We start from the raw sequence: 27,775 nt of genomic DNA, 5'->3' as shown, positions 1-27,775 counted from the left end.
GGCTGTCAAACAGAAAAACCACAGCGTTCACATGGTAATTTATATTGGAAGAGACAGGCCTCGGAAGCACAGCGGCTTCTTCCACAAACAGCTTTCTCCCTCAGAGCGCTGGAATAAACACGGCAAAATAACCAAGATAAAAGCTGCGCGTGTGTGCACGCGTGTGAGGGGGTCTGCATGGGCAAAGAAGAAAAGTTCAACTGCCCTTGTTATAACTGTTAACTCTGGTCGCCAGAGAAGAAGACAGGCTGATTAAAACTCCAAATGAGCCCCCAGCTCCCTGAACCCTCTGCGTCCAGGATGATAGAATCAGAGGAGTTTATTCATGCCATTAAGCCCCAGAGAACTTAATTGAAAGAAGAGCACAGCCCGGACCTTGACAAGCGGGAGGTCACAGTAATTGCTGCCGGACATATTTAACATTAAGATAATCAGGCCATTAATTACCCTTCGGATCATTAAATCAGCCAGTTGCAAAATGAAATTTCTGCCTCTATTACTCACTTGAGAGACCACAGGGGTGGCCTTTAATTTATCAGGGAGCTTGAGCTACAAAGGCTGGGGCTGGGGGAGGGCAGCCGGGGAGGGGGCTCCCCCACACGAGGGCTGTGGCAGTGGTGGCCGGGCAGGCATCAATCCGCCATGCTTGGTGATCGTGGCAAATTAACTAGGTAAGATAACCTCCTCGTGCAAAAGGCAGAAGCTGGGGGTATGTAAATAGATGAGGGCAGACAGGGAGCTCAGAGTGTGCACACCACTTAGCAAGATAATAAAGGGAATCATCCTTGATTATCAGTGCTAATTTGGACACTGCCGGTAGCTTGTTATGCGTGTTCTGAGTAGCATTTAATTAATTCAATTGCTTGTTAATGAGGGAAGTGACATGTGGGGAGCAGATGCCACCCAACTGCAGATGGACTCTGGTCAGCCCAGCAAAGGCCTTTTTTCTGTCTCCTACTTTTCCCCTCCCCATTTTTTTTTTTAAGAAAGAGAATAGAGAAAGGTGTCCAGCATAGAGAACACTCAAAAGACACAAAACACTGACCCCAGCAGGCCAAGAACTGTTGAAAAATAATCAGAGGAGACAATCCTGGGGCTGCGTGGGCAGTCATGTCCCTGAGGCCACATTTAGAACAGCGCATCTTTATGCCAGAAATTTGAGCCTGAGATTACTATATTGTGATCTTATGATCAAACCTAACAAGACAAAGACATGGCCAAGTGGGGCTGCTTTTAATATCTCAGAGTCAGCTGCGGGGATCCAATTATTTTCAGTTTGGATACATTTCCCCTTTATCAATATCTCCGTGTGCATAAATAAGATGAAAGCGGGCCTGCGGCATCAAAGGGGAGTAGCCCTCCCCTCGCCGGGCAGACTGGTCAGGTCTGGAAGTGTGTGGCCAGTCTTCTCCCACGCAGGTTTCTGATGTGGGCCCTGATCTTCCTATCGATGGCCAAAGACAAGAAGGGAGTTTAGTCAGGGAGATGAAGTTACAAATAATGAAAGGCGGGTGAGGAGGATGCTCAAAACAGGAAGAGAATGTGTATTAAACCCGCCAATGTTCCCTTCCAAGTGGCATCAAAGTGGTAATGGGTGATTTCAGCTGTGCTCAGAGTTTCTCTCATGAGCTGTGCCTGGAATTGAAAACACAGTTTGGCATTCCAACTTCCTTTGATTTCCTGGCCCAGGGCAGCAGGTGCCAAGCAGCGCATAAATAGGCTACCTGCACTAAACAGCGTGGTCCCCACTGACCCTCCCAGGCCAGATGCCATTAGGGAGGCAAAGATAGGAAGCCAGTTGAGTGGGGACAGCTACACCACCAAGTCCCCTGGCTTCTGCCTAGAGGTCTCTGCCTTGTTCTGGGAGGAAGTTACAGTCACCTAAGCCTACATAAGCAGTGTCCACATGGGAGGGTGTGACAATGAAGGGGACATGTCAGGCTAACCCTGGTCACACACAGCCATGAGGGTAGGAGTCCCAGGGGCTTGCTGGAATCCCAGGGGCTTGCTGGAGCAGCTTGGCTATGTTGCAGACTCCCAAGCCTCCTTCCATTTCTGGGAGGAGCCAGGTGGTGTGGCCGCTATAGGAACACACCTGACACCTGGGTGTCAGTCAGGTGACCCTGCTGTGTGTTGTGCGTGGCATGCAGTCATCTGACTCATAATCCATTCACCCTAAAGGCTATTCTCTTTTCATTTCAAAGGGTCACCGATGATCTTGGCACTCCCTCCAGTGACAGTTAATTAGTCTCTTCACATTGGAACCCAGAGCCCTGAGCACCTGATGGCCCCAGACTCAGCTGGTCCAACTATCTACCACACAGCATCTCTCTCTCTCTCTCTCTCTCTCTCTCTCTCTCTCTCTCTCTCTCTCTCTCCCCCTCTCTCTGTCACACACACACACACACACACACACACACACACACACACACACACATCTTGAGGATCATAAAGCACACCCATTCCTATCCCCAATCCCAGATAACTGTCCCCTGCTTCTGCCTCTCCGACCACTTGGACATCCCCATTTACAATCGATATTTTAAGTGTGTGCTTAAACAGTATCCGCAGCAATGCAGGAGGGGTGGGGGTGTTCTGATTCCAGCCCAGATGTAGTTAATTGTTGCCACATCGATCTCCCCTGTAACATGATTCTTCCTCCAAATCAAATCCCCATTACAGAGGGGTGGAGGGCATCCTCTCCCCTCCCGCAACAATAAATTTAATATCGAATGTACTGGGAGAAAATGGCAGCTGTTGCAGAATTCATCCAAAAGGATTTTTTCTTTTCTTTCTTTCTTTTTTCTTTCTTTTTTTTTTTTTTTTTTTTTTTTTTTTTTGCTTCCTGGGAGTAATTAAAAGATGCTTTCCCTGACTAATGATCCCCCTGTTTAGGAATGGGAAGTCAATACGGCTTCAGCTGTCGTCAGCTCCGATTGATCACGATGTTGCTCAAGTTGGAACGGCAGTTCTCAGGGCGGCTGAGGATCGCTGGAACCAATTATAGGCCATCCAGAGCTGCCCTAATAGGGGTGTGGGGACAACAGGCAGAAGGCTGGCCAGCTGCGCCAGGCGCCTGTTCTCCCAACCTAACTGCAGTCCTGGATGATGGCAATGCATGGCTGTTCCAAGGGGCTGGCTGTTTCTTTATAGAAAGATATGTTCTGTGTGTGTGTGTGCGCATATAAGTGTGTCTATGCACATGTGTGTCTATATGTTGGAATGTGTCTATATGTACAAGTATGTGTATATATATATGTGTTGAGGTATATATACATGTGTATATGTGTGTGTTGGGATATGTGTGCATGTGTGTATGTATATTTTAGGATGTGTATGCATATGTTGTATACATGTCTGTATATGAGCAGCACATTTTTAATTACATTCCACAGTCAGAATGAATCTCCTGAACCATGCTGAGCACAGACCCAAGCTCTGAGGGAAAACATTTGGGCCCATGTTTCAAAGAATGACATTTGTTTTTTTCTTGAATTAACATCAACATTTATGAAACTATTTATTTTGGGGATTAGTTTCAGACCTCGCAATGCTTCTAGAACTGGCCTCAATTCCTATGGAGAAGGTAGGAAGCCTGGGTTTGGGGGGCGCATAGGGCATCTTGGACTGGCAGTATCTAGACTGGATATCAACTCTCTTGGGGTGAATTCCAGACTGATTCTAGCCCAGACTGCCAGGATTTTGTTTCTATTTGGGGTGGAAGGTAGTAGGATCTCTGCTGTACTATATATGGGCTGCGGTACTTCCCACTTATGATGGTATCTCTAAGGCTGGTAACCTTCTAGGTGGTCCTTGGCTTGGTCTGTCTTGGTCCTTTCCAGTCACCCTGCAGCTGACTTCGGTGTTCTCGGAATGTGGTCAAACACAAACACAGACTATTCATCCTACCCAAATCCCTCTGATATCAGCCACTTGGGCCAAGAGCTTCCCATAGCAAACACACCCTTGCTTCTTGCTCTGAGGAGGTCTGGCCCTGCAGGAGGCACGCTGCTGACCATGTGTGCTGCAGGCAGAACCTTCCTGCCTTTGCTCAGGCTGCCCTGTCCTCCCACACCTCTCTCCTGGAAATCAGCCATGGCTATGAACTTCCCGGAGCTGGTGTCCGCAACTGGTCCCCAAAGGGTCCACATGTCATGATATTTATCCTTTATTCATTCCCCATCTTCTTATGAGTGTTTGGTGAATGTTTATCAAATTTAACCAGACAAAAAACTTCCTGGGATAATTTTATCAAAGACACAAATAAACCTCCAGATCTCAAGTCTGTCTGAAAACATAGAAAATCCAAAGTCAGGAGATGCCACGGTCATCATGCTACATCATTACAGCCTTGGAAAGGATTCCTGACTCAGGAAGGCTCTTGAGAATATCCAGTGTGACCCAAGGCGACAGGTTCAACTGCAGTCACCCTGCTTGTGAGGGGATGACTCCTCCCACCTTCTCTAAGTGTAGAGGGTGACATGCGCAGAGCTGGGCAGAGCAGAAAGCTACACTGCCCACCAGCAGCCACTCACTGCTGGGTACACAAAGACAACCACAGTTCAGCTTGAGTGTTCTACACTCTAAAGGAATAGCAGACGTTCCTAATGCACACCATTAAACACAGTCTATACGTTAATTTTAAACCTAAATGGTCAGGTGCAGAAAATTCATTTTTTTCCTAATTCATTTCAATGTTTTTCTTTATACATTAAACAATTTAACTTCCAATCATCTTTTCATTTTCAGATTGAAATTTAACTACACTATGGAAAAAAAAAACCACAATACTACAAAGCAAATGAATGTTTTAGGATTGCGTGAACAGGCCAGCTGACTTCTGTGTGAGTGAATAGCTTCTCAAAGGGCAGTGTATCTTGTTTGTGAGAATATCACTCCTAACTGTATTACATACACTAACTCATAAAAGGAGGATCTGTCACAGTAACCTTTGTGATTTTAACAAGCACACTTTATGCACCTTGCTGGCCCTACCTTCCTGCCAGCCTAACACAGCGTCACTTCTGATGTGTACCAGAGGGGGTGCCACACATTCATTTTGCAGTGTTAGTCAAATGAACTCAACCGGCAGGGCTCAGGAGATCACTGGCTAGGAACCTGGATGTGCAGCCTAATTGCTGGTTTATAGCCACTTGGCTCTCACTGTATCTCACCAGCAAACAAACTTCTGAGGCTCAGCAGGACAAATGCCTCTTCCTCCGGTTACCTTAAGAAGCATGGCAGAAGCAGACCTCAAGCCGGAGGTGGGGGCGGGATAGTGGGAACACGGCACCCAGCACCTTTTCGATGTCCCTGGTTAGACCAACTAGAGATGAGCTGACCCCTCTGCTACTATGAAATGGGACTTCTTTGAAAATGGGCTATTTCAGCCACCTCTTGGGAGGATTAAATATGTATGCGTATCTTCAAAAATGGTTTATAATTGCTGTAAATGAAAAATGAGAAACTAAATGGCCTCAAAATAAATGCGTTTTTATCCTGGATAACAATTAGCATTAATGAGGAGTCACCATATATTATGCTTAACTGTACCTAATTAAATGTGCTAGAAGTATATTTTAGAAAATAAAATACATTTTCTTCATCATAAACTCACTTGTTGGCAGGGGCAGGTGAGGGGGTTGGTTACCCACAAGATGCTTACCAAGGGTATACGAAAGAATACAAAACCAAAGAATCAAAAATTTATAATTAGTGTTAGCACAGCTTGTGCCTATTAGAAATATATTAATTAAAGTAATATATTCATAAGATTAGAAGCCTAATACATTTCCAAGAGGGGAGAGGAATCCCCAAGGCCTAAAAATAAACATAAAAAATTAAGGAGTTTGAATCATCCAATCTGCTCCAGACCAATTTCAAATACGGATGAGTCTACTCTAGGCAAATCGGCATTCCTATTGGTTGCCAGGGCAACTGCTGCAGCTGCCTCTAAGGTCACCCCCAGTTGTATAGCTGCTGGTGGAGCACCTGTGCATTCCTACCTTGTGGAGTCCAATGAGGGTTTTGTCCGTCCCTGGCTGCTCTCTTCCCACACGCTGTTGGCCAACTCATTCCCGATGGATGACATCACCTTGATCAGCTCCATGGGCCAGTCATCAAGATCAAGAGATCGGACCCGAGAGAGGTGGGTGCCAAGATTCCGGTGGATCCCTGAGCACTCAATGCACATGAGGGCTCCCAAGTTCAAACTGGCCCAGTTAGGGTCTACAGGAAGAGAAACAGAGTAAATTTTAATCAGACCGCCACCATTCATTCTCAGTGTTCCTGGACTCTCAGGGACACCTGACCAGGCAGTCAGTCCCCACAGTCACATGACTTAGAGCTTGGTGTCAGGGAAAACAGGGTATGTTGCTTGCAGCTGTGGCAAATCCAGAGTTTCCTAGAACTGATGTTCATTTGGATAGAGATACCTCTTCTAATACTTTAGCAGCATTGTTTGGGACTGGTGCACATTAGAAAAAAAAAGTCATGTGTGTTGAGATGTCCACTGTGGACCTCTGGTGATGGAGTGAGAAGCAGAGACAAGGCATCTGGGTGCCATCAAGGCCCAGGGCATGCCTGGAGGCTTCACTGGCACAACATAACCCCCTTCTGCTGCTGTTAGCCCAGCTTGGCTGTGTTAGCAAATTTCAAAGACGGAAGCGGCACACTCTTGGGAGAAGGTATGGTCATCAAGGGTCTCACTTAAGGGTACCCACTGCAGCGATTCACAGGGTTCCATTGGCCACTGGCAGGTGAGTGGGCAGGTAATACAGTTCTATCAGGACCCAGTTCCCTCAACCATGACTTGAGGAGTGAGCAGTGTATGTTTCAAGCTGGGTTGATAGGACAAGGATACGGTTCTGTAGGATGATGGGCTTGTGTAGAGTTTAGAGGGGGCCCTGGGACAGATCTGTCATTGTATGGTGGGTGATGTGTGGTATCATCAAAAGATCCAGAACTTGGGCCCAGGGCTGGCTTTGAGCTTACAATCTCTGGATGTTTTGCAAGGACAGGCTGATTCTGATGACCACCGGCTCTCACTGGTATCAGGAAGAGAGGCTGAACGTACGCAGGTAGAATTGGCATTTATTCGAGTCTACCAGAAGAGTCAGCAAAAACTGATCTTACCCACTGGGGAGAGAGACTTCCTGGGCTCTCTACAGGGCAAATACCTATGGATGGCTGTATGATGAATAAGCAAATGTTAGCAAGCCACTTATTAAGAGCAGTACAACTCAAGAAGGTGGCTGATTCATACCCCAGAGGAGGCCTGGGACCTCAGAGATGTTCTGATGGGGAAGGGGAAACTTAGGTCTCCAACAGAAGCAAAGAGAATAGGATACAGAAACATACAGACTGTGTGAAGACAAGGAAGGAGAGCCGGTTGGTGGTGGCGGCAGCGGTGGCGGCGCACGCCTTTAATCCCAGCACTCAGGAGGCAGAGGCAGGAGGATCTCTGTGAATTCGAGGACAACCTGGGCTACAAAGTGAGTTCCAGGAAAGGCGCAAAGCTACACAGAGAAACCCTGTCTTGGAACAAACAAACAAAACAACAACAAAGAAAACAAGGATTAAGTTACAGGCAGCAGAAGACAAGTGTGTTATGGTTTGGACGTGATGAGAGGCCCCCGCCACCCAGGTTCATGTGTTTGAACACTAGTCTCCCTCAGGGGAAGCCATCTTTGGTGGGTGGGAAACCTTCCACAGGTAGGGCCTAGGTGGAGGAAGTGGATCTCTCTCTAGTGGGACAAGCCTTGAGATTTGGGGCTGAGCCCCATTTCCTGTGCTGTCTGGGCATCCTGATCCATGGAGATGGAACCGAAGAGCTGGCCCAGCAGAGGATCCCATCCCCATCACACCATAGACTCAGTTCCTCAAACTGAAGTCAAAATGAGCCCCTCTTCCTGTGGTTGCAGAAACGAGAAAAGCAGTGAGTGGGAACAGCATGGAAGGCATCACGGACGCAGGCCGCTGGACGCAGCTGGTGAAGAGCTTACACACACTTCTCAGCAAGGCTCTCGCCTGGTGTCTGCAATCCCTCAGAGCTGGGCTTCTGCTCTGCTGCCCCCCTCGGCTCTGGCCACTGAGGCAGGGCTGTCATAGCTGCCGGCCCCCTCCATGGCTACAACCCTTCAGCCTACTGTTGGCCTCTTGCCCACTGCCCATTTCCTGATGCTGAACTCTGATACAGTTGGGGTTAAATGTCTCTTTGGGGTTTTCTCCCTGGTTGAGTCTTAACCCCGGCATTTCCCCCTCAGATCGGCCCTCACCTTGTCTCCTGTAATCTCTCTTCTGATGCCAGTCTCTCTTCCTGGCAAAGCCAGCTTGACCCTGGCTTGTGTGACAACCCAAACTGTAACAACTGTCAAAAGCTCTTACCTCTTCCTCGCTTACCAGTCGGAAAATTCTGTACAGACCTGCCTGACATCAGCTTGCCCCACGATGGTTTCTTCTGTCAAGCTTCTTTCTACCTCTCCCAACCACACCAATGCTCTCCCAGGACCTGGGGAGGGGGGGTGTCGGTCTTCATTCTAACACCACCCCCATAGATACTGTCTCAAATTCAACCCTTCTTGAACGGAGCCCCCACTCTTGTCCTTACTACCTCCATACGTCATGGTGGGATTGTCGCAGCTCACGTGTGCATGTTCATATCCTGATCCCTGCAGGCCACCTCCCAATAGCAGCCACAAAATGTAGCAGGCCCAATCATGTAACACAGAGACTCAAAACCTGCTGTGGCTACCACCTGCCACTGGGATCAAGTCTAACTTGATCAGACAGGATCAGAACTGAGCCCCACCCGCTTAGGAAGGATCCCAGTGGGATCAGAACTGGGCTCCACCCCCTTTCCCCTGTCTCATGTGAGACCCTCACTGCCTCCATCCACCTGTACACAACACTTCCAGCTCTGCCTGGCATGCTGCTCTCTCTCTCTGGTCTCAGCTAGAATTATCTTCCCTAGGACAGCTCACTTGGCCATCTCTCCCCACCCACCCACAATGTAGTACGGGGATATCAAGAACCTAGTCTCTGCTTTGGGCAGAGATTGGTGTGTCCACTCTTCTTCGTGGCTATGGGCATCCGAGGCTGTGACAACACACTGTATCTGGGTGAATACTGAGCAGCCCCACCAGAGCGGAGCCCACATCTAAGGGACCGAGGGATGGGAGAAGGCAAGGCTGGTGGGTGAGACAAGATCTACTGGGAACTGACAGGGCTCCAGCCTGATTGTATGGGCAGCACTGATAATGACAGAGCTTCATGGACGAAGAGTCAGAGGCTGGACTGCCTCTCAGCTTTGTCCTGGAAGGGGTGTGTGTGTGTGTGTGTGTGTGTGTGTGTGTGTGTGTGTGTGTGTGTGTGTGTATGTCCATGCATGTGTGTGCACACGTCTGCACACGTGTGTGTCTCCAAGCTCTGGGATTCCCTAGGTCCTTTTCTGGACATGTTGCTGGTGGCTGGCAAGTGGTACCCCCAACAGAGGTTTCCATTGTCAGTGGGTTCTTGAAAGAGCTGGGCTGAGCCAGGCTGCAAGCTCACTCTAGGGCAAAATTCTCAGATAGTGATGGTCCTTTCCCTGAGAGGTGGATACCACTGATGTTTCCAAATTCAACGGACCAGAATCTCTCTTTATAGACAAGCAGCCGACAGCCACGGGGGCCCATGGCCCTCTTTGGAAACAATGAGACAGGCAAGTGTGCCAAACAGAGGAGACACTTGGTGATCTGCAGTAATTGTGGCCTCAAACCCCACACTGCACTCAAGTCCTCAGGCCATATCCTCAACCCGAGGGTGATACACATGAAATGGCGGGCCAGGGAGACTCTCTAGATGGGGCTTTACCCGTAGGCACAATGTCTGTTACACCACTGACGTGTGTCACCAGTACTTGTCCGAGCCTCTAGATGTGAGGTGGCCATGATTTTGGTCCACAGAGTCCCGGAGAGGGACATCTTTAAAGCTGGTGTCTGCTCCTTTCCTGCACAGACCTCCTTCCTTCCCACTGGATCCTTCCTAAGGGGAACTGCTGCGGTCAAAGGCACACAACCGTCACAAGCTCTTAGACACACTGCCCTGACACCTGTGAACATGCTCACATCTCACTGCCAGCGTGGACTGCATGGATCTTATTGCTGGCATTTACACCGGGTGTTTACACTTCAGATTCCTCCCTGCTTGCTCACACACTTCACATCGGATACCCCAAGCATCTTAAGGCCTCTGAGGAAGTAATAGGCTGGCGGAGGGTGTGTGTTGAATTGCACAGTACTGCTTGCTACGTCAGTAACCTGGACAAACTGCTGTACACCCAGACCCTTCCTTCCCTGTCCTGTCCTGTCAATAGGACCATGACAATAGCAACCATCACTCTTTAGAACTCAAAAAGACAACACATGTATGGACTGGATACAGCATACTTGGTGAATGGCCTTCAAACCTTTTTTTTCTGAAGCTTCCAGCTCTACCTTCACCATCTCTGTCCCATTTGTTCAGTGGCTTTGTCTACAGTCTGGTCTCATAGCCTCCCCTTCCTGCCCATCCTTAGCATGCATATGCCCGTCTCCTCTCAGAAAGGACCTGTGACCTCCAATTTGCCACATGCCACAGTTCCCGTAAAGCCACAGATTGGTTTCTTTTTGAGGAATCTCTAGTTGCATGCTGGAAACAATTACAGACATCAATCTCTGGAATTTTTTTTTAAAATATGTCTCAGGTTTTATGCTTAAAAAAAAAAAGTCTGGTTTAAGGAACGTTTTGGATAAAAAACACTTCAAATAAATGTTCTTTTCTCTCCATCTCACATTTTACAAGTAAAATTAAAAAATTCAAACAAAGAGAGAGACTTTAAAGCAAAGCCCAAAGGAGTCTGTGGAAGAGCTTACCCTTCCTGCCCTGAGGACGGGCTCCTGCTGGGCTATGGTCAGTCAGGCCACATGGACAACCTGCTGGCCTGGGCCCTTGGGGGAAGCTCAGCCCTTCCCCTTTGTCAGCAGCAACCCTAGGCCAGTGCTTGCGTGTCTCCTGAGGTGATGCTCACATTCCACCTGCTCTGACTCAGTCTGCTGTCCTCTCACAGAGTGAGCTGGTGCAGTCAGGCAGTCCCTTCCATAAAACAGCACGGGCTCTGCTGTGAGACGTGGACAGTTCACACCCCTACAAATGCATAAGGACCTCACCATCCCTCCATCGGCACCCAAGTATCTCCATCGTCTCCGGCCTGAGACGCCACTCACTTTCCTGGCTCACGCAGGGAGGCCTCTGTGAGGCTGCAGCCTCCGGCGACACCACCTTCTCTCCCTGCCTCCTGCACTCTTCCTCAGAGCCCTTCTGACGAGCCAGCTCTGGCGGAAGCCTGCTTTGAAGTAGACGATCTCAAAGACCTAGGTTCCTTTTGCTCCTTCCCGAGGCTGTAGACCGTGTGTGTGCCCTGCGTGGGTGGGGCTTATGCCTTGCCCACCGGGCTGTGACCAACAACACAGGTGTGTTCAGTTCTCCGACACCCCTCACCTGAACTGGCACCTCGTGCTTGAACTGCACCCTTTCCACCTTCAAGACCCTACGTAACAACACAAACGGGCAAAGTTTCCTCAACATAGCTTCTGAGGGGCAGACGTAAAGCAAGGCTTTGTGTCTCCAGGATATAGGAAGGGAACTTCACTCTCAAAGGGACTATTTATTACCTTTTACATGTCAGGATGTGCGACATGCGAGGGTAACTCCAAGGGACGCAGTCAGTACAGGTTCAGTCCTTCACTCACTGTGATGCCCCAGGCTTAAGAAACGCACACAGCAGTCCAGTGTATAAGAAACGGCACACTCCCACCAGTAAGGCTGTGTGCAGGACACTATGTGCAAACACAACCCAAATTCGAATCTATCAAGCCAGAGCAGATAAAGACCTAGGGGCACAGTCAGCCCTGCGTACTTACTTTGGGCGTCACAGTCCACGCAGAGGGAGTTCCCTCTCATGTTCCGGATGGACTGAAGTGCCATGGCCTCGCTCTGGCTTGTCAGTCGGGACTACGCACAAAGGAAGACAGAAAATGCAAGACGTGAGCAGACAGGAGAAATCCACACATCTTCTAATGGTGTCGGAGAAAAACCAAAGAGATTATGCACAGGTGCAGCGGTGTGCAATTTCCAAATAATGACTGCTTTCCTGGTGTCTTAGGGAAGTTTGTGAGGGAGAGCGAAAGGTCCTTGCAGAGAGGGACTCTGCCCAAAATGAGCCGGGTGGTCAGACCCCCACCATTTGTGAATGAACCAGAGACTGTTACGCGGAGAACGTCGCTGGCTGATACACCTTCATGGGCATGTAGCTACTTGGTATGAAGATTAAAGAATGAGAAAAAATAATCTGTGTATCAGCCAAGGGTCAGGCCTCCATCAGCATGCGGAGAGCTGTCTCATGTCTTCATCAGAAAACTCCCAACCATACCACACATCACGGCCACCAGAGTCTCTCTTTCCCACGTGACGATCACTCGCTACAAAATCAAAGCCACTCATTGGAGTGAGGTAGGGGCATTCACTTGGAAGCATACTTTACAGTCTTCAGAAGAGAATTTTTTTAAAAGGTCCACCGAAAACATGGGAAAAGACAGGAGCATTTATACAGCAGGATTGGATCACTGAGAGATCCTCTGGCTGTTTTTTTCTATCCATAGCTGTACACACAGGCACTGTAGGAAAGCCGGATGGGCAGGTCTGCAGTGCCTTGCCTCTCCTGCCTAGTAATTAATATCTGCCCACCACCTAATGTCAACAGAGCCTCCACCATCATCCATGAGTCCAGTTAGTGAGTACAGCAAGTGCCTTGACTATGTATTCGGACCGCTCTAGGCAGCCTCGACCCTGGACAGTGCTGTAACGAACAAGCTTCCTATAAATCTCTACACACATTCCTGACTACCTAGTAAGGATGACATCCTGGAAGCAAAGGGGCAGAACGGGAAAAGATATGCATATTTTTAAAGGTTTATTTATTCAGGATGCATTTGATATTACAGTTAAAGCAAAAGCTGACCAGTTTCAGAACTTAGAATAAATTGTTTTATGTACAAATTCTTCACAACTTGAGGTATCTTGTGTTAAATAGATAGATGTGAAACAATTTATTGCTTGCTACTTAATAGTAAGTTATCATTTATTTATTGCTATTGTTTAATTGGCATTACATACTACTGTGATGGGGTTTTAAAAAATAATTTATTTTACTTTATTTTTTACGTGCATTGGTGTGAGGGTGTCAGATCCCCTGTAATTGGATTTACAGACAGTTGTGAGCTGCCATGTGGGTGCCTGGAATTGAACCTGGGTCCTCTGGAAGAATAGCCAGTGCTCTTAGCTGCTGAGTCATCTCCCTAGCCCTACCGTGTTTTTATTTCCTTTGGGAATCAGAGAACACTTAACAACTTGAATTGGCATCTGGAGGTGTCACACACTCTTACGTGGTGGTGGGGGTCTACCTATCTCCTTGTTTCTTTCTCCATCTATCTGAACAATTCTGTGACTCTATCTTGGTTGCTCTATCTTTCTGGGTCAGCTCTGGATTATCTAGGTACTTCTCTCTCTAATGGAGTCTGGATTTTTCTCCCCAAGTCACCCATGATGGGAGTACTATTTTATCCCATTTTATCCTTTCACACCTGGTCAGTAGCTGCCCAGGTGTGTGTGTGTGTGTGTGTGTGTGTGTGTGTGTGTGTGTGTGTGTGTGTGTGTGTGGTGTCCTTCAGCTGCTCGAGGGAACCTCCTCTCAGGAGAAGCCATTTCCACAAGTATGCTGGCCCACAGATACAGAGGGCAGCTTTGGTGGGCTGGCATCTGCCTCTGGGCCATGACACCCTACTGTCTGGACTCTTCGAGGGGTAACCTGGAAGAGGCTCTCTAGGAAGTGAAATGGGAGAAGCCAGCACTAGCCAGGGCTTCTGGAATCAAGGAGAAGGGGCGTGGCTTCAGTCAGAATGTGTGAGATTCATTTCTCCATAAAACATAGAGATGTGTTTGTCTGAACAGCAGCATGCACCTCTTACCTGCTCTGAAACTAGAATTCCAAGCCTGAGGATGGCAGGTGTCACTGAGCCCATGGCTGAGGAAGGAGGAGACAATATTGCTGGGTAGGGAGGGATATATATGACCTGAGAAATCAGGGAGCTCAGAATAAAAGACAGTGGTTCTTCCCAGTTGGGTATAAACTGTCTTCCAAGAGAGAAGCAAATTACATAATAATAATAATGACTGTGGTCTGGCTTACCCTGGCTCAAGAGGGTAATAAAAGAACACACCCCGTCTCTCTGAAAAACAGACTCCCTTCTTAATGACAAAGCTGGCCATACATCACGGGCTGAGGTTTCTTTAAATGCTTATAAATGAAACTGCAGGTAGATGGCAATGTCTTTCTTTGGTTTCCAGTCGATCACAGTTTGAAAAATCAAAATGCTCACCAAGAATCTCAATGGGTCAGCAAAGGGTTCTGAGTATCTAAGGGTTCAAAGACTGTAATGGAAAGGAGCCGGCTGGGAAAGACAGACCACTATAAGGAAGATCGCTGAACAGTGGCTCAGAAAATGCAGTGAACACACTTTTATTTCTGGCCAAACAACTGCTGGAGAACTCTTTTTAATTACTGAATGAAACATACACCAGACCTAAAAAAAAAACCAAACCAGAAAATTCACCTCGCCCAGACTCCCTCTATCTCCTTTGCGCTTCGTTTATGTCCCTGTGACGTGCGAGACATTGGTGAGGGCAGGACAGGGCATCTTTTAAGCCAATGTCTCTTTTTCTGACTTATTCTGCCTCAAACAATAACAACAAAAAAAAATAAGTATGGAGGCATAAGCAGGCAGAGTCCAAAAGGCTCCGTCGCCCACAGAGAGAGACGAGCGCGTCCCACGTAGCGCTGGCTGCCACAGCAAAGGCTTCATGTTGGACATCCTGCCACACACAGACGGCCAAGCCAGGACACCAACACATGCATGGTGTTTGTAGATACAAAGTGGTTTTATCTTTTCAATTACTTAGTTTTTTTTCTCCTCTCAAAGCGTACCAGGGTCTTGTCATCCACACGAGCCATCTGACGCCCCTGTGTCCCCTCACGCCCCCCGGGGCTCCACTTGGGCCTTCTTTCCCCTTTAATGATCGGCAGCCTTGATTTTGGGGCAGCCTGCTGAGGGCCTTACCTTATTCTTGCTGCTCTCACAGGACTGTAGGCTGGCTAGGATCTGGCTCTCGATGGCTTGGACCCATGCATCTCGCTCCTCGTATGTGGTGGCTTCAAAGTGCCACGTCTGGCCAGTGAGGGACACAATGATAAACTCAAAGTTTTCTTCTTGCTCTGGAACACAGAGGTGGGATGAAGAGCTCACTTTCATGAGACAGCAGCGCCCGAGCCCATCCTGTCACAAGTGCTGCTGGATTCAACGGCACCGGCATGGGGCTGGCAGCACACACAGGCTGGGAGCGCTGAGATCTGATCCCCACACCCGCCAATACTCAAGGCCGGCTTCCAAAAGCCAGCAGCGGTAACTAGGTTTCAATCAATGCTCGGGGGACAGGGAGAAAGGAGAGACAGCGTGGGATGTCAGGGTCTCTGTGTAGGCGCAGACCAAGCAACTTAGGAAAATAAGTTTGCAACTTCCTGCTGGCCCTCAGATCTGCGGGAGGAAAATGGAGTTAGTTCTGCTAGATGTGAAACGGGACTATGTAAGCATCTGAGTATGGATCCAGGTGACCTGCCCTGGGAACACCAAGGTGGGTGTCCTTCTAGGGCCGAACAAATGTCAACAGCGCTTTAATTCTCATTGTGCTAAGACTTGGACAAAGTGACTGCAGGCAACTTGGAGGACTTTAGTGGACACAAGTCTGGATGGGTGGCCACAGAGAAACCACACCCTGCAATATTACCTGCTTACTTTCCTCCCCTGGGGATCAGGCACAGGTAGCTTCTACTGAGTTTATTATTAGCTAAATGTTGTGCATGAGCACAGCCTGGCCACAGGAGACTGTGTGTACTCAGTCCTTATTCTCAGTGCCTGACTCAGAGGAGGCACTGCTTAGGAAAACACAGCCAGAAGTCAAGGCTGGACCCTTCACATGCATCACTGGATGAGGAGTTGCTAACATTGGCCTGGAACTGGCTGTGTGGTCATGTGTGGAAAGAGCAACCTGCAGACTTGCTTATCAACAAAGTCATCCCTACCCTGCCACTATACTGACAAGGGATGGTGCCTTCTTTCTGGTCCTGTGGATGCCATCAAGCCCCACTCTCAGGACCTGGGACACCACCAAGGAATGGAAGACTCCGGTCTTCAATGTAATTCTTCTGCCGCCACCACCACCACCACCACCGACGCCATCACCAATTGCTATGACACACTTGTGTGGAGTCTTTGTGTTCTAAAAATAACAGGATTAAGCTTCGAATGTAAGCAAGGTGGCTCTCTCTGAACTTTTAACTGATGAGCAGGCCTCAACCCTTAGTCTGAACGCCACCTGGAAGATGGGCAGGTGAACACAGCTGTGTGCAAACCCCCTAGTTTCTCCCAGGCAGCCCGTCTCAAGGAATGAAAAGGACAGCTCACAGAAGCGTCCACGTCCTCCTACGCTGCAAAGGCCTGTGGCTCCCCTGCAGGATGGGAGCTGCTGCATTTCACTCACGTTCAGTAGCAGTGATGTGGGTGCTGAGGAGGGGCCAGGCTTGGGCCTTCCAGCCATGGCTCTGGCGTGTCAGCCCTTTGGGGTGTCTGTACTGAAGCTGAGCTCATGGTAGGGCCACAGTGTGGCCTGAGCGCAACAGGACACTCAGGCAGTCCAAGGAAGCCGTTGGCTTGCTTGACACTGGACATGTGTGTCTCCCGAGTTCTTTCTCGATCACTTTGCTTCTTGGATTTCGGAGCTTGAGTAATAAGAATTCAAAGCACAGGTGTTAGCCGGGAATGGGACTCAAGAGAGGCCCATGTTTGTGTGGAAGGAGAACAAGTCCACCTACTGTGTGGAGGGCAGCTGGGGAGGAAGCTCTGAGGCCTTTGGACATGGGAACTAGTTGAGTTTTTCATTAAAAAAAAAAAAAAGACTATATAGTAATTTTAGACAGGGTTCTCCATGGCTGGCCTGCAACCACACCCTGCAATTACCAGGGGAGCCATGGCATCTGTGGGCTTGAAAAGACCTGTTCTCTTTATCCACAGGCTTCTATATCATGATACTACTCATTACAACTTTACCACACAGAGGTCTTAAGACAGCACCCGATTCAGTACCTAAAACTCCTTGTGAAGGGAGAGGTAGGGCAGGGACATGCTATATAATTTATGTGTCGAACACAAGGACACTTGGTCATTCATGAGTGGATGTAGTACTGTTCGTTAGGATTTTGTGCACAGCCTCATATCATCTTCTATGTGTGAAACTCAAGCATCGTAAGAAGGCTTCCTCTGGTTGGGGTTTGCTGCACGTCCAGTGAAGAAATGACAGCCATGAGTCTGGCAGATGGATCTCTGTACACGGCTCTCCCTAGAGAATTTCTCGTCATGTTTCTAGCCTGAATCAGGAGCTGCCGTGTGAGCTGGAAGGCAGAGAGCCAAACTGGCTTGAGTGGGGTGCAGGTTGGTCCCAGGGCACTCAGCTACCTCCTTCATGCCTTGGGTGTCAAGGGAGGCAGAGGGTGGTCTGTGAAGGGTCCTACTTAGCAAGGACATGCACAGCCACATGGGTGGAGGACAGAACATGAAATGGCAGAAACGGCCTGGTATCCGGGTCAAATGCTACACGGCTACCACCAAGCTTTCTGCCTCCGTCTGGTTCCAGCTTGGGCAGCTGTCATGTTCAGATGAAGCTGCAGAGATGCAGTCTGGCTCTGCCTGTCCTGGGAGCCATGTCCTCTCTCTTCAAAGGCACCCACTGTGCCACACTGCCGCTTTTCTTTCCGATGGACAGGTTCCCCGAGGCAGCCTCTGTGCACTCAGCCCTTCCTCCCTCCTTTCGGCTCCTCTCTGCTTTCCTTAGGACTACCTGACTTATCTTCCTGGGGATCTAGATTTTGTAAGGGTTTCCTCACTCTACACCAAGCTCCAAGAGTTGCTCTATTAACGTGTTGACCTTCGTGGAGGCTGTACACCCTGCAGACAGACCTTTCTGCTCCACTCTGTATGGTGTGCCACCTCCCACTTGATGGCACAACTATAAAGTAGCCACATGTGCTCAGGCCCTCATGAACACTGCGGTGGTCTTTCCCTGACACTCACTGCCAAGCCTGTGGATGAGTGCCCGGTCAGGCCATGGCTCTACTCTCTTTTCCCCTCAACCCCATCTCTCTGGAACAGCCGGCACTGTCCAACACATCTACTGTCTTCTGAACTCAGTCACGCTGAATCCACTTGGATGGGAGGAAGGTGTGGACTGGGTGACTGAGGGAGCTGAGACAAGTTACACTGAGTAAGGACTCACTGGAGGCTTCCATGGAGCATGCCTCCAGTTCTTAAAGGCGGAAGCAGGTTGTAGGGCCGCCTCACCAGCCTGTACCCCTCCTTCCACCTGATTCATGCTTTTATTGGGGTTCTGAGTGAAGTCTGTTCATTGCATTTTGAAAAAGGGTTGTTTTGGGGGGGGACAGCAGAGCCCAGAGTCAATGTACTGTGTGAGGCTATAAAGCGATCTGAAAACTCAAGAGCAAGAATGTTCTGCAATCCGAGACTTTGAGTCCTGAGGTAACACTCACACGTTTAATTCCAGAAAATAACGGATGTTAACCCACACAACCTAAGCAAGCTGTGTGTCCAGGGGGTGTGGTCCTGCCCTCTGCTCTGGTGGAGGTCACTGAGTAATACCAGCACAGTGCAGCCAGGGGTCAAAGGGCCAAGAAGCCCGATACCTTCCAGGGCCCGAGGCCGATGCCTCTTCAGTCAGCTGCATCTCCCGGCCCACAGCTGGTTACGTGGGATGTTTTCTTGTCTTTATGGCCTTTCCCCTTTAAAAAGGTTTCTGTCCCTTGCACCACGTACTGATGGGGCCAATGTACGGGTACTGGCTGGGCCCGTCAGGTGACCGTCAACGCTTACTGACGGCCCCTCAGTGGGCTCCTGCCTTGATCCACGCTCACACTTCGGCAGTGGCGGTGACTGAGAAAGCAGAGGACGCAATGCAACATGCTCCTTCCTCTTAATGCTCAGACACTGCACCAGGTGACACACGCCCATCAATTCCCCAGTGGCCAGAAGGCTGGGTTACTTTATAAAACGACAGCTGATGATACCAGAGTTATTTTAGCCAACCGATTTAAAAAATGACCACACGCACAACTTGGTGGTGTGATGCTGGTCGGTCAGAGAGGGCTGAGCACTGCTGCTATCCTCTATTTACTGGCTTTTGGAGACTGGGTCTCACTCTGGAGCCCCGACTGGCCTCAAACTCACGGTCTCCTGCCTCGCCTCTGCCTCCCAAAGAGTGAGACGGTGAGATGACAGCTGTGGTCCCCCACCCCTGCCCCAGGGATAAATATTTGAATAGTGAGAAAGGCCAGTTCTGGTGTTTCATTCTCTAGTGTCATTTACAGATACAAACTACTAACGACAGGTACAGTAGCAGACTTCATTATAAAAAGGGACTCAGGTTGTAGAAGATACTGCTGGCATACACATTAGAAGCATGTTCTTAGTTCGAGACAGACACACAAGCACAGAGTTATTCCCTACCCAGAGGAGAAGCCCAAAGGCCACCTCACCCCAGCCTGAAGCTCCAGGCTATTCACAGTCCCGGTCCCCAGCTCACTAGCACAGTGATTGCGCTCCCGGGGGTTTAAACAGTTTTCTGTGTTTAACGGTTGGCTGTGGAAAGGTCCACTATAATAGTATTTTAGAGCCATGAACCTGTCGAAACCAACCTGCCCAATTATTCCCAATGACATTAATAACACCGGATATTGCACTAATTGTGTCCAGTTTCTATGCAGACGAGGCCCCGGGGGGCTAATTTTGCCTCCTCAGGGGCGAGCATCTCAGCCATCAGACTGACTTCACAGGGAATCCCTTCTCATTACACAAGTCTGGGCTGTCAAACTTTTTTTCCCTTAAAGGTTAATGGGCCAATCAGTCATCAATTATTTTTGTGGAATTCCAGCGGACAAAGGGTTAAAGGGCTGCAGACAGCTGAAACAGTTCAAACATGTGGCGGCTGTTTTCTAACAGGAGACACCTGATGAGGATGGGTACAGAGAAGCGGGAGGAGGAGCTGGACACTTGCAGATACTGACCTCACACAGGGGACAGGAAAGAGGGCTTTCACCAAGGCCAAGACCAAGGCCTCCATCTTCGTCCTCAAAGCCATGCTCCACAGTGGTGTGACCAGAACAGGGGAGCTGAGTGGGTGTGTTTTCCAAGTTGAAAGGATGAGTGGGCTGCAAGGATCACTCATGCCGGCTCCTTACCGGCCACATGTGGATCTGCATTCTGGCGGGAGAAGATGTCTCCCAGGCTCCCTGGAACTGGGGCTCCTGACCTGAGGTCCGCCCAGCAATCCAGCCGTAAGGTGGAGCTCGCTTCCTGCTGCGCTGGCTGGCAGACACTTGGCAAGAATGGCACGGGCTTTGGCATTGCCAGAGAAGAGTGTTCAGGCAGGGAACGGAAGCAGCCACACAGGTATGGCTGACGTGTACGCTGAGGGGAGTGAGCCTAGAGGTATACAGTGGGTACCACTGAGCATGATCAAAGATAGCACAGCCGAGGTCATCAGGGAGGAGGGCACCCTGTCCTCAGCTCCTGTCACAGAAGGAGGGGTCTTTGGTAGGGCACAGCATACCTCTGCTCAACACACGGACACCAACTCTGCCTTTCGCTACCCCTTCATTCATGAGTATTAGCAAAGGGTTTCTCCAGTGGGGCATCGACCTGGTGGAGAGGGGTTTCTCTTATACCCTGTTTAATGGGTGCCTGGAAGCAGGTCACTCCACCTCTTTTTAAAGATTCCTGCCTGTATGAGTTATGTGTGAGTGCAGGTACTCAGAGGCCAGAAGGGGATTCTGTATCTCCCGGAGTTGGCGGTACAGCTAGCTGTGAGCTGCATGGTATGGGTGCTGGGAACTGGACTTGGGTCCTCTGCAAGAGCAGCAAGTACTCTTAACCACTGAGCCATCATCTCAACACCTTTTTGTTCTTCAGGCACATCAGCACTAGCTAGCTAGGGATTACCAGAGCATGCTGTCCCCACCTTCCTGTGGGGACATCCCTGTGATCTAAAGGGGCCACTGTCCACTGTCTCTGATGTGAACTGTAAACAAATGGACAACGTTCACAGTTTCAATCTGGGCCCCATGGGGCCATGTGAGGCAATGTCATACACAGCCTCAGGCTTATATGCTCATTTTCTGAGCAGTACATTTTATAAAATGCTTCAGTGTGTCTATTTTAAAAGCCCACATTTAATTGGCTGTAGTTTAGGCATTCTATCTGATGGTGGAACCCACCTGTTTAAGATGTCAGCTCAAACCCACCACAGCACAAAGGTCCGCTTCACCCTCACATTTCCTCCTTTTGAAAGGAGAAGACGGATGTGACAAATATGATGGCCAAACAGATCTGCGTGTTTCCTGGTGGGATGCTTGTCTTCCTTGTTTAGGGTCCCGGGGCTCCCAGCTGCAGGCACAAGTGAATGAGCTGTGCTGGAGGCTGGGGTCTGTTAGGGACTATCAAACAGCCCTTTCTGTTTGTCCAGGTGTGCCAAGTCACCCAGCATGGCCAGCTTTCTTTTCTTTCCATGAAGCCAATGGTGGAGCTTGGATTTCCCAATCTCACTTTAGCTCCTATGACGTTAATGAAAATGGCCCCCATAGCTCAGATGTTTGAATAGTTGGTCCCCAGTTGGTGGAACTGTTTGGGAGGGATTAGGAGGTGTGGCATTGCTGGAGGAGGTGTGGCATTGCTGGAGGACGTGTGTCACTGGGGGTGGGCTTTGAGGTTTCAAAAGCCCACACCATTCCTAGTTAGCTCTTATTGCCCTTCTTTCCGCCTCATGGTTGTGTCTCAAAGGTATGATAGCTCTCAGCTACTGCTCCAGCGCCATGCTGCCCACCATAACGATCATGGACTGACTCACTCTCTGAAATTGCAAGCCCAGTGACCTCTTTCTTCTATAAGCTGCCTTCTATAAGCAGCAGAGCAGTTGCTAAGACAGCTAACACATTCAGCACTTAGGCTTGCTTGCTTCTGCCAACCTGTCCCTATACTGGCAAGTGACATTCCATAGTCTTTAGGTTGAATTTTAGTGATGAAATCAGGACACCACAGATTCTGCTTGAGCGGCCTGTGCCATACAGTGACTGACCCACTGTGGGTTTTCTTCTGTCTGCCTCTGGACAGATTCCAAACTCACAGAAATGGACCTTTGCAGACAGAGGAGGACCACAGGGTCTTTTTGGACTTTGGGCCAAGTCTGAGTCTGGCTGTGGCAGGATGGGTGCGCTCTGCACACCAAGCAGAGCTCATTGTTCCCGACCCCTCCTCCCTCTGCTACACACCCATATCAGAAGTTCTTCCCTATGTCAAATAGGCTAAGAGCTGCCAGGGAGTTCCTCTGTGCCCTCAGCTGGTGAGTCCACCTGGCTCTGGCATCTGGAGTGGGGGCAGCCTTATTTACTATGTCACCCTAACCTGGAAGGATACTGTCACACAGGGCCTGTTTTTCCTACATAATGTTTCTTGGCTCCTAGGCAATCTCTTAGAAACATCTGCTACAGAGGCGAACACTGGAGTGAGCCTCACTCACCCTGACACCTAGCCCCTTTCTGCTTGGGCTAACAAGAAGGCTAGCTAGAGAACCACACCACTAACAGGCCTTGGACCCTGTTCCACAGGCTTCTGAGACAAATCAAAGCTGAAATTCCTGCTGAAGGGCATTCAATTTTTACCAACCCTGGGCAAGAGTTTAATTGTGAAAAAGCAGCAAAGCTTTAACCCTGGGTGCTACAGAATACGCACCAAGTGTCTACCTGGCTTTCAAGAGTCAGTAACCCTGATGGGCAAAGGAACCACCTTTGATTCTTTTCTAACCCATGCCTGTCCTTCTAGTGATCCATTTCACGGAGTCGGGGCTCGTCCACCATCGCCCCTCCCATACGGATCTGGGAGTGGAGGTCCTGGAGCAGACAACTCAGCACATGTGCTGTGGAACTTACATAACCTCAATTTCCTGTGTGGAACACAGTACCTACTGAGAGGATCAAGTGAGACAATATGGCCCGGGGGCCAGAAAAGCATGTGTGTCAAAGAGAAAGGTTTCAGTGAGGTCACAGGTTTCAGGCCCGGCCCTGTCTGTCTCCTAACTTCTGTCCCCAGGAGGGTCCCACAACTTCTGAGCCAGACTCAGGCTCCTTCCAAAAACCAGGTTTATTAGTTGGTCCCCCTCCCAATTAATAAACCTAATTTTTGTGTCTAGGAAACTGAACTCTGGTGTCAACTTTATTTTGGTATTTTCTGGGAATCCCTGAATAAATCTATAAAGTAGAACATTGTAAGGAACACTACATTTCAAGATGGGTACCTCTCAAATTATCTAATGAAAGATAGATTCTTTAGCATACGCATTTTCATGAAGGTTTACAGTCAGCAGTCACACGATAACACCATACATCAAAAGCCTGTGATCAGAAAAATATTTTGGTAATTTATGGAATTATATGAATTCTGTAACAAGTTATTCAGAGTTGTATGGAATGAGGTAGTATGCATATACACACTAATGAGGAATGGCCATGCTGCTCAACTGAAATAAATGTAACCATACATGGAGCAGCTTATTGTGGCTGGAAATACAGTAGAACTGGAAGTGTGGTCACTGCCTACACCCAAGCCTCATGGCTACCCGTGTCTCAATCCCCACAGCTGCCTGCACCCTGATCCCCATGGATACCTGTGGTACTCACTCATCTGGAGGGACCCCAAGTGTGTTGAGCTACTGAGGATTCAGGGGCGACTTCATCTAGTCATCTTCTGCCTTCTCCCACCTCTAAGTGGCCTCCTGCTCTGAAGATCTGGCTGCCTTGGATGCCAAGTCCCCTGTCATCTGAGCGGTGAAGACTGAGAAGCCAGCCTTCCCGTGATACCTTAAATGCACAGAGTGTCAATCCAGCCCACCAATGTCTTCTGGGAGGCCCTCTAACAGGTGATGGGTAGGAAGGTTTAGCCTTGAAGCTAAAGAGAGAACTGTATGACTTCTTACTGCTCCCCAGTTTTGTATGCAATAACATTTAAAACCAATGTCGCAACTTTCTTTAGCTTTTAAGGCAAGAAGTCATCAATAAAGCTATAACCCACACCATATAAAAGAAAGACACCCTTGACAAGAGACACAGGGCAGAGAGATGATACGTATCCCAAACCAAACAACCAACCAATGAAACAAAAAACCCCAGAGGGATCTAATTGACACCCTTTACACTCAACAGAAAATTCTATCTGATGAGATGATTTCCTAAACCCTTGTTCTGTCTGCTCTGAAGGGAGATGTGGCCAGGCCAGGGTACACCAACACCTGGACCAATAACCTCCTCTCCATGAGTGGAAACAAAACTGGGATTACAAAATGGCCCTTTAACCAGCCGCCCTGTGTAGGTGGCTTCTGTTTTGTGCATTCAGTTCTGCTCGAGAGCCGGGCTTTTGGTGGTGAGGCAGGAGTAATTGTGAAGGGAAAAGAGAGAGGATGGGATATAAATCAGGAAAGGTTAATGACTGGGATGTGAAGAAGGGACTTGTTTACAGAAATAGTGTGCAATTTAAAATTTACAGGAGATTTAATGCCACTACTTGGCAATCGCTAAAATCAACAGCCCAGAAAACAGTGACATTAAGAAAAATATTACAGTTATAATCATCTCCAAATAAGTCAATTAGTGTGAGGGCACGAGCTCGCCATTACTTGACCATTTGGCTTGCGCTTAAGTGAAAAAGAATCCCCCCATTATACCAAGCTCGCTGGATTGTGACCTGCTTTGCATCGCGTATTACCCGCCAGCCTCCTTTCCGATACCTGGGTGGATGGCGCTGGTTCTCCCTTGCCTGGTATCAAAATAATTCTGACCCTTGACATTTGTAATCATAAAAAAAAGCCAATTTATAATTGTGTTGTTCAAATGAAGGTGTGGGGGGGAATTCAATCTGCTATTATACAAAAGCAATGACGGCTGTCTTCGGTGAAAAAAGCAACCCAAGTCAATTTGTGAACTTTGGCACCAGACGACCTTTAGAAACAAAACAATATACGGAATTTACAAGCAATAGCAGCCCATGCAAATGGCCCGGGCCTGCCTGCCTCTGGATTAGAGCTGCAGAGAGCATTATGGAGAATGCTTCCACAAAACAAATTAAGACTGTTACTTAAATGTCACGGCACACTATTGTATTTGGCTACAGATCATTACACCTGATACTAACACTTTTAAAAACTGTAATAACTTGGGAAATATTACACTGAGTGCCCACATGTATAAAGGAAAGGGGGGAAAAAAGAGGAGAAAATAGGTTTCCAAAGTAATTTAAACATCACTACTCCACGACGGAAGGGAAAGGTCAAAATTTAAGTAAGCTGAAAGGAACATGAATGGCAAAATAGAACACACAAACAAAAGGATGAAAAGACCACAGGGCCAACTGCAAACACAACAGAGAGGCATGCGGCTGCGGGTGGGGGGTGCATTTCCATGTCTGCATGGGGGAAAGGCAGGGAGGCAGGGAGGCAGGAGCGGGGTGCGGGCGGGCAGGCGGGCGGGCGGGGTGCGGTTACCTTCAGTGTTGGTGCTGCTGCTGCTGTATATGTTGCGCAGGCTACCAACACGGTTTAGTTTCCATGCTTTGCGTTTGGCTGCATCCCGAGAGCAGAGAGGGCAGGAGGAGAAAGAGACAACAAAAAGGAAAGGAAACAAATGAAAAAGGGGGACAAGAAATGTCAAAGCTGCGCGTGGCGTCACCTCTGAGTGCACGGCAGGTGGGGAGCACCAAGGGGCTCCTCCACTGGCCCTCCACTCCCCCCAGGACAGCACAGAGGTGACAAGGGTAGAGGCGAGCCAGCATCTAGTGGAGTGCTCACAAAATCAAGGATGTCCCCAGGCAAATGCTGGCCTGGGGCTGTTGTGGGCTGTCCAGAGGCTGGCTCGTTCCAGTGAACCTGGTGGTAAGCATGTTAGGCCTGTACGGTTCAGAAGCAGGTCTTTTATAACAAGAACGTTTCTGTCAGCTCCTCCTCAACCCCACTTGTGAGGTGAACACTAGCCTAAAGCAGAAGGCCCCAGGACCAGTGGGATCCCTGACAGTAGATGCCTCCTCAAACGCCTCACAAAGGATAGATGCCAAGTCACTTCTAGGTGACGCTGGGGTTAGGAGTAAAATTCTGAGCCAACCGGACGTAGTGCAGCTGTGTATGCTGCTCTCCAGTCATGTGACATGTGATAAGACACTCCAGGGACACAGACTTGTTCTCCATTCCATTTGGCCCCTTCCTTCTAATGGCTACCTTGGACAGCAACACACACACACACACACACACACACACACACACACACACACACACACACGCACGCACACACACGCACATACGCACACATGAGATACCTGAGGCTTGAAAGACAGTTTGAGGATTCCCTCAGCCCCTGCAGATACAGGTTACAGAACCTAACAAGAGTTGATAGGGTGGCTCTGGGAAGCCTCAGACAAGTAGGCAAAATGCAGGGGTGAAAGTTACCATGTTCCTGAGGAAGGGCACCACTGGCCATCTGCTTCTCAACTCCACAGTCAGGAAGAGAACATGCTGGAAGCTTCCAGCACAGGTGGGAACATGTGCTGGAGAACGGTCAGCTCTGATGCTGAGGCCTCCCTGACTCAGGATCGGTTAACCATTCCTATTGGGTGCTGTGTTAAAGTCACTCAATTGCAAGCAGTGTGGTGTCAGGCCCTGGCTAGGATGTGTGACTGCCGGGTCTCTGATGGGCAGAGAGTGTCCTTGGGAGATGTCTAGGTGAGTTCAGCCGCTGGTCACTCTCATCGGGCTTCTTTATAAAGATTCATGTGAGAAACCTGAGCTGTCAAGGACGCAAAGCCGGTTCTGAAATACACCTTATATATTCAGAATGTAAAGTGTAATCACGAGAGCAGACAACTGTGAGTTCACTGCCCATTGATTGAAAATGATTAAAGCTGCTATAATTAAACACTTAAGGCTCACTTTGTAGTGTGAAGACCAAACAAATAATTTGGTAAGAAATGTAATCCCTAACCAGTAAATACCTACAGCTCCTGCTAGAGTCTTCCGCCTATTGTGTCCATACTAGGAAACAACACATCCGGGAAGGGCTGTTCAGATATTGGCCAGTACTGATGTCAACTCTGAGCAATGAAGGAAATCCAACTGCCCCCAGTCTTCCAGAAAAGTCAAAGGATGGTTCTCCCCCGCAGCCCCTCAGCTTACACTGTGTCCCTACAACTGGGCACAGGCTTCATTTTTCACCAGTGCATGCTCCCAGAGTCTTGGGGCATATTTCACAAGTTCCAGAAAGAAGTGGTTGCTGCAAAGCTTCATGGGGAAGCGGACCTCCTTCTAGAACATTTACATATAAATAGGCAGAATCCCGGCTGAGCTCTGCAGAGGGGGCAAAGCTCAGCGTGGAAACCTCTTCCTGGTTGCTCTGCACTCTGCATTTTTCATGCTCTGTTCTCCCATTACGGTTAGGATGTATAACCAGGAAGTGAACTTATAGCCTGGATTTCTATTAACCTATTGATGAAATAAT

General features: G+C 48.9%; 1 protein-coding gene across 8 annotated transcripts in view; it reads right to left on the bottom strand.

The window, feature by feature from the left end:
* Window positions 1–27,775, bottom strand: part of Agap1 (ArfGAP with GTPase domain, ankyrin repeat and PH domain 1) — a 459,873-nt gene that overhangs the window by 55,538 nt on the left and 376,560 nt on the right. For 5 of the 8 annotated variants that reach the window (XM_036173288.1, XM_036173289.1, XM_036173287.1 and 2 more), the window contains 4 exons: window positions 25,777–25,854; window positions 15,192–15,346; window positions 11,940–12,030; window positions 6,006–6,228 (listed from right to left, as the gene is read on the bottom strand). In XM_036173288.1, coding sequence (XP_036029181.1) covers window positions 6,006–6,228; window positions 11,940–12,030; window positions 15,192–15,346; window positions 25,777–25,854 — 547 coding nt within the window. The remainder of the gene's footprint in view (window positions 1–6,005; window positions 6,229–11,939; window positions 12,031–15,191; window positions 15,347–25,776; window positions 25,855–27,775) is intronic. The other 3 variants (XM_036173290.1, XM_036173291.1, XM_036173286.1) reach the window with 1 other exon arrangement.

This window comes from Onychomys torridus, chromosome 23, assembly GCF_903995425.1.
Source record: "Onychomys torridus chromosome 23, mOncTor1.1, whole genome shotgun sequence".
Classification (NCBI taxonomy): domain Eukaryota; kingdom Metazoa; phylum Chordata; class Mammalia; order Rodentia; family Cricetidae; genus Onychomys; species Onychomys torridus.
The sequence above is the reverse complement of the archived record's forward strand: the minus strand, read 5'-3'. Positions and strand labels throughout refer to the sequence as shown.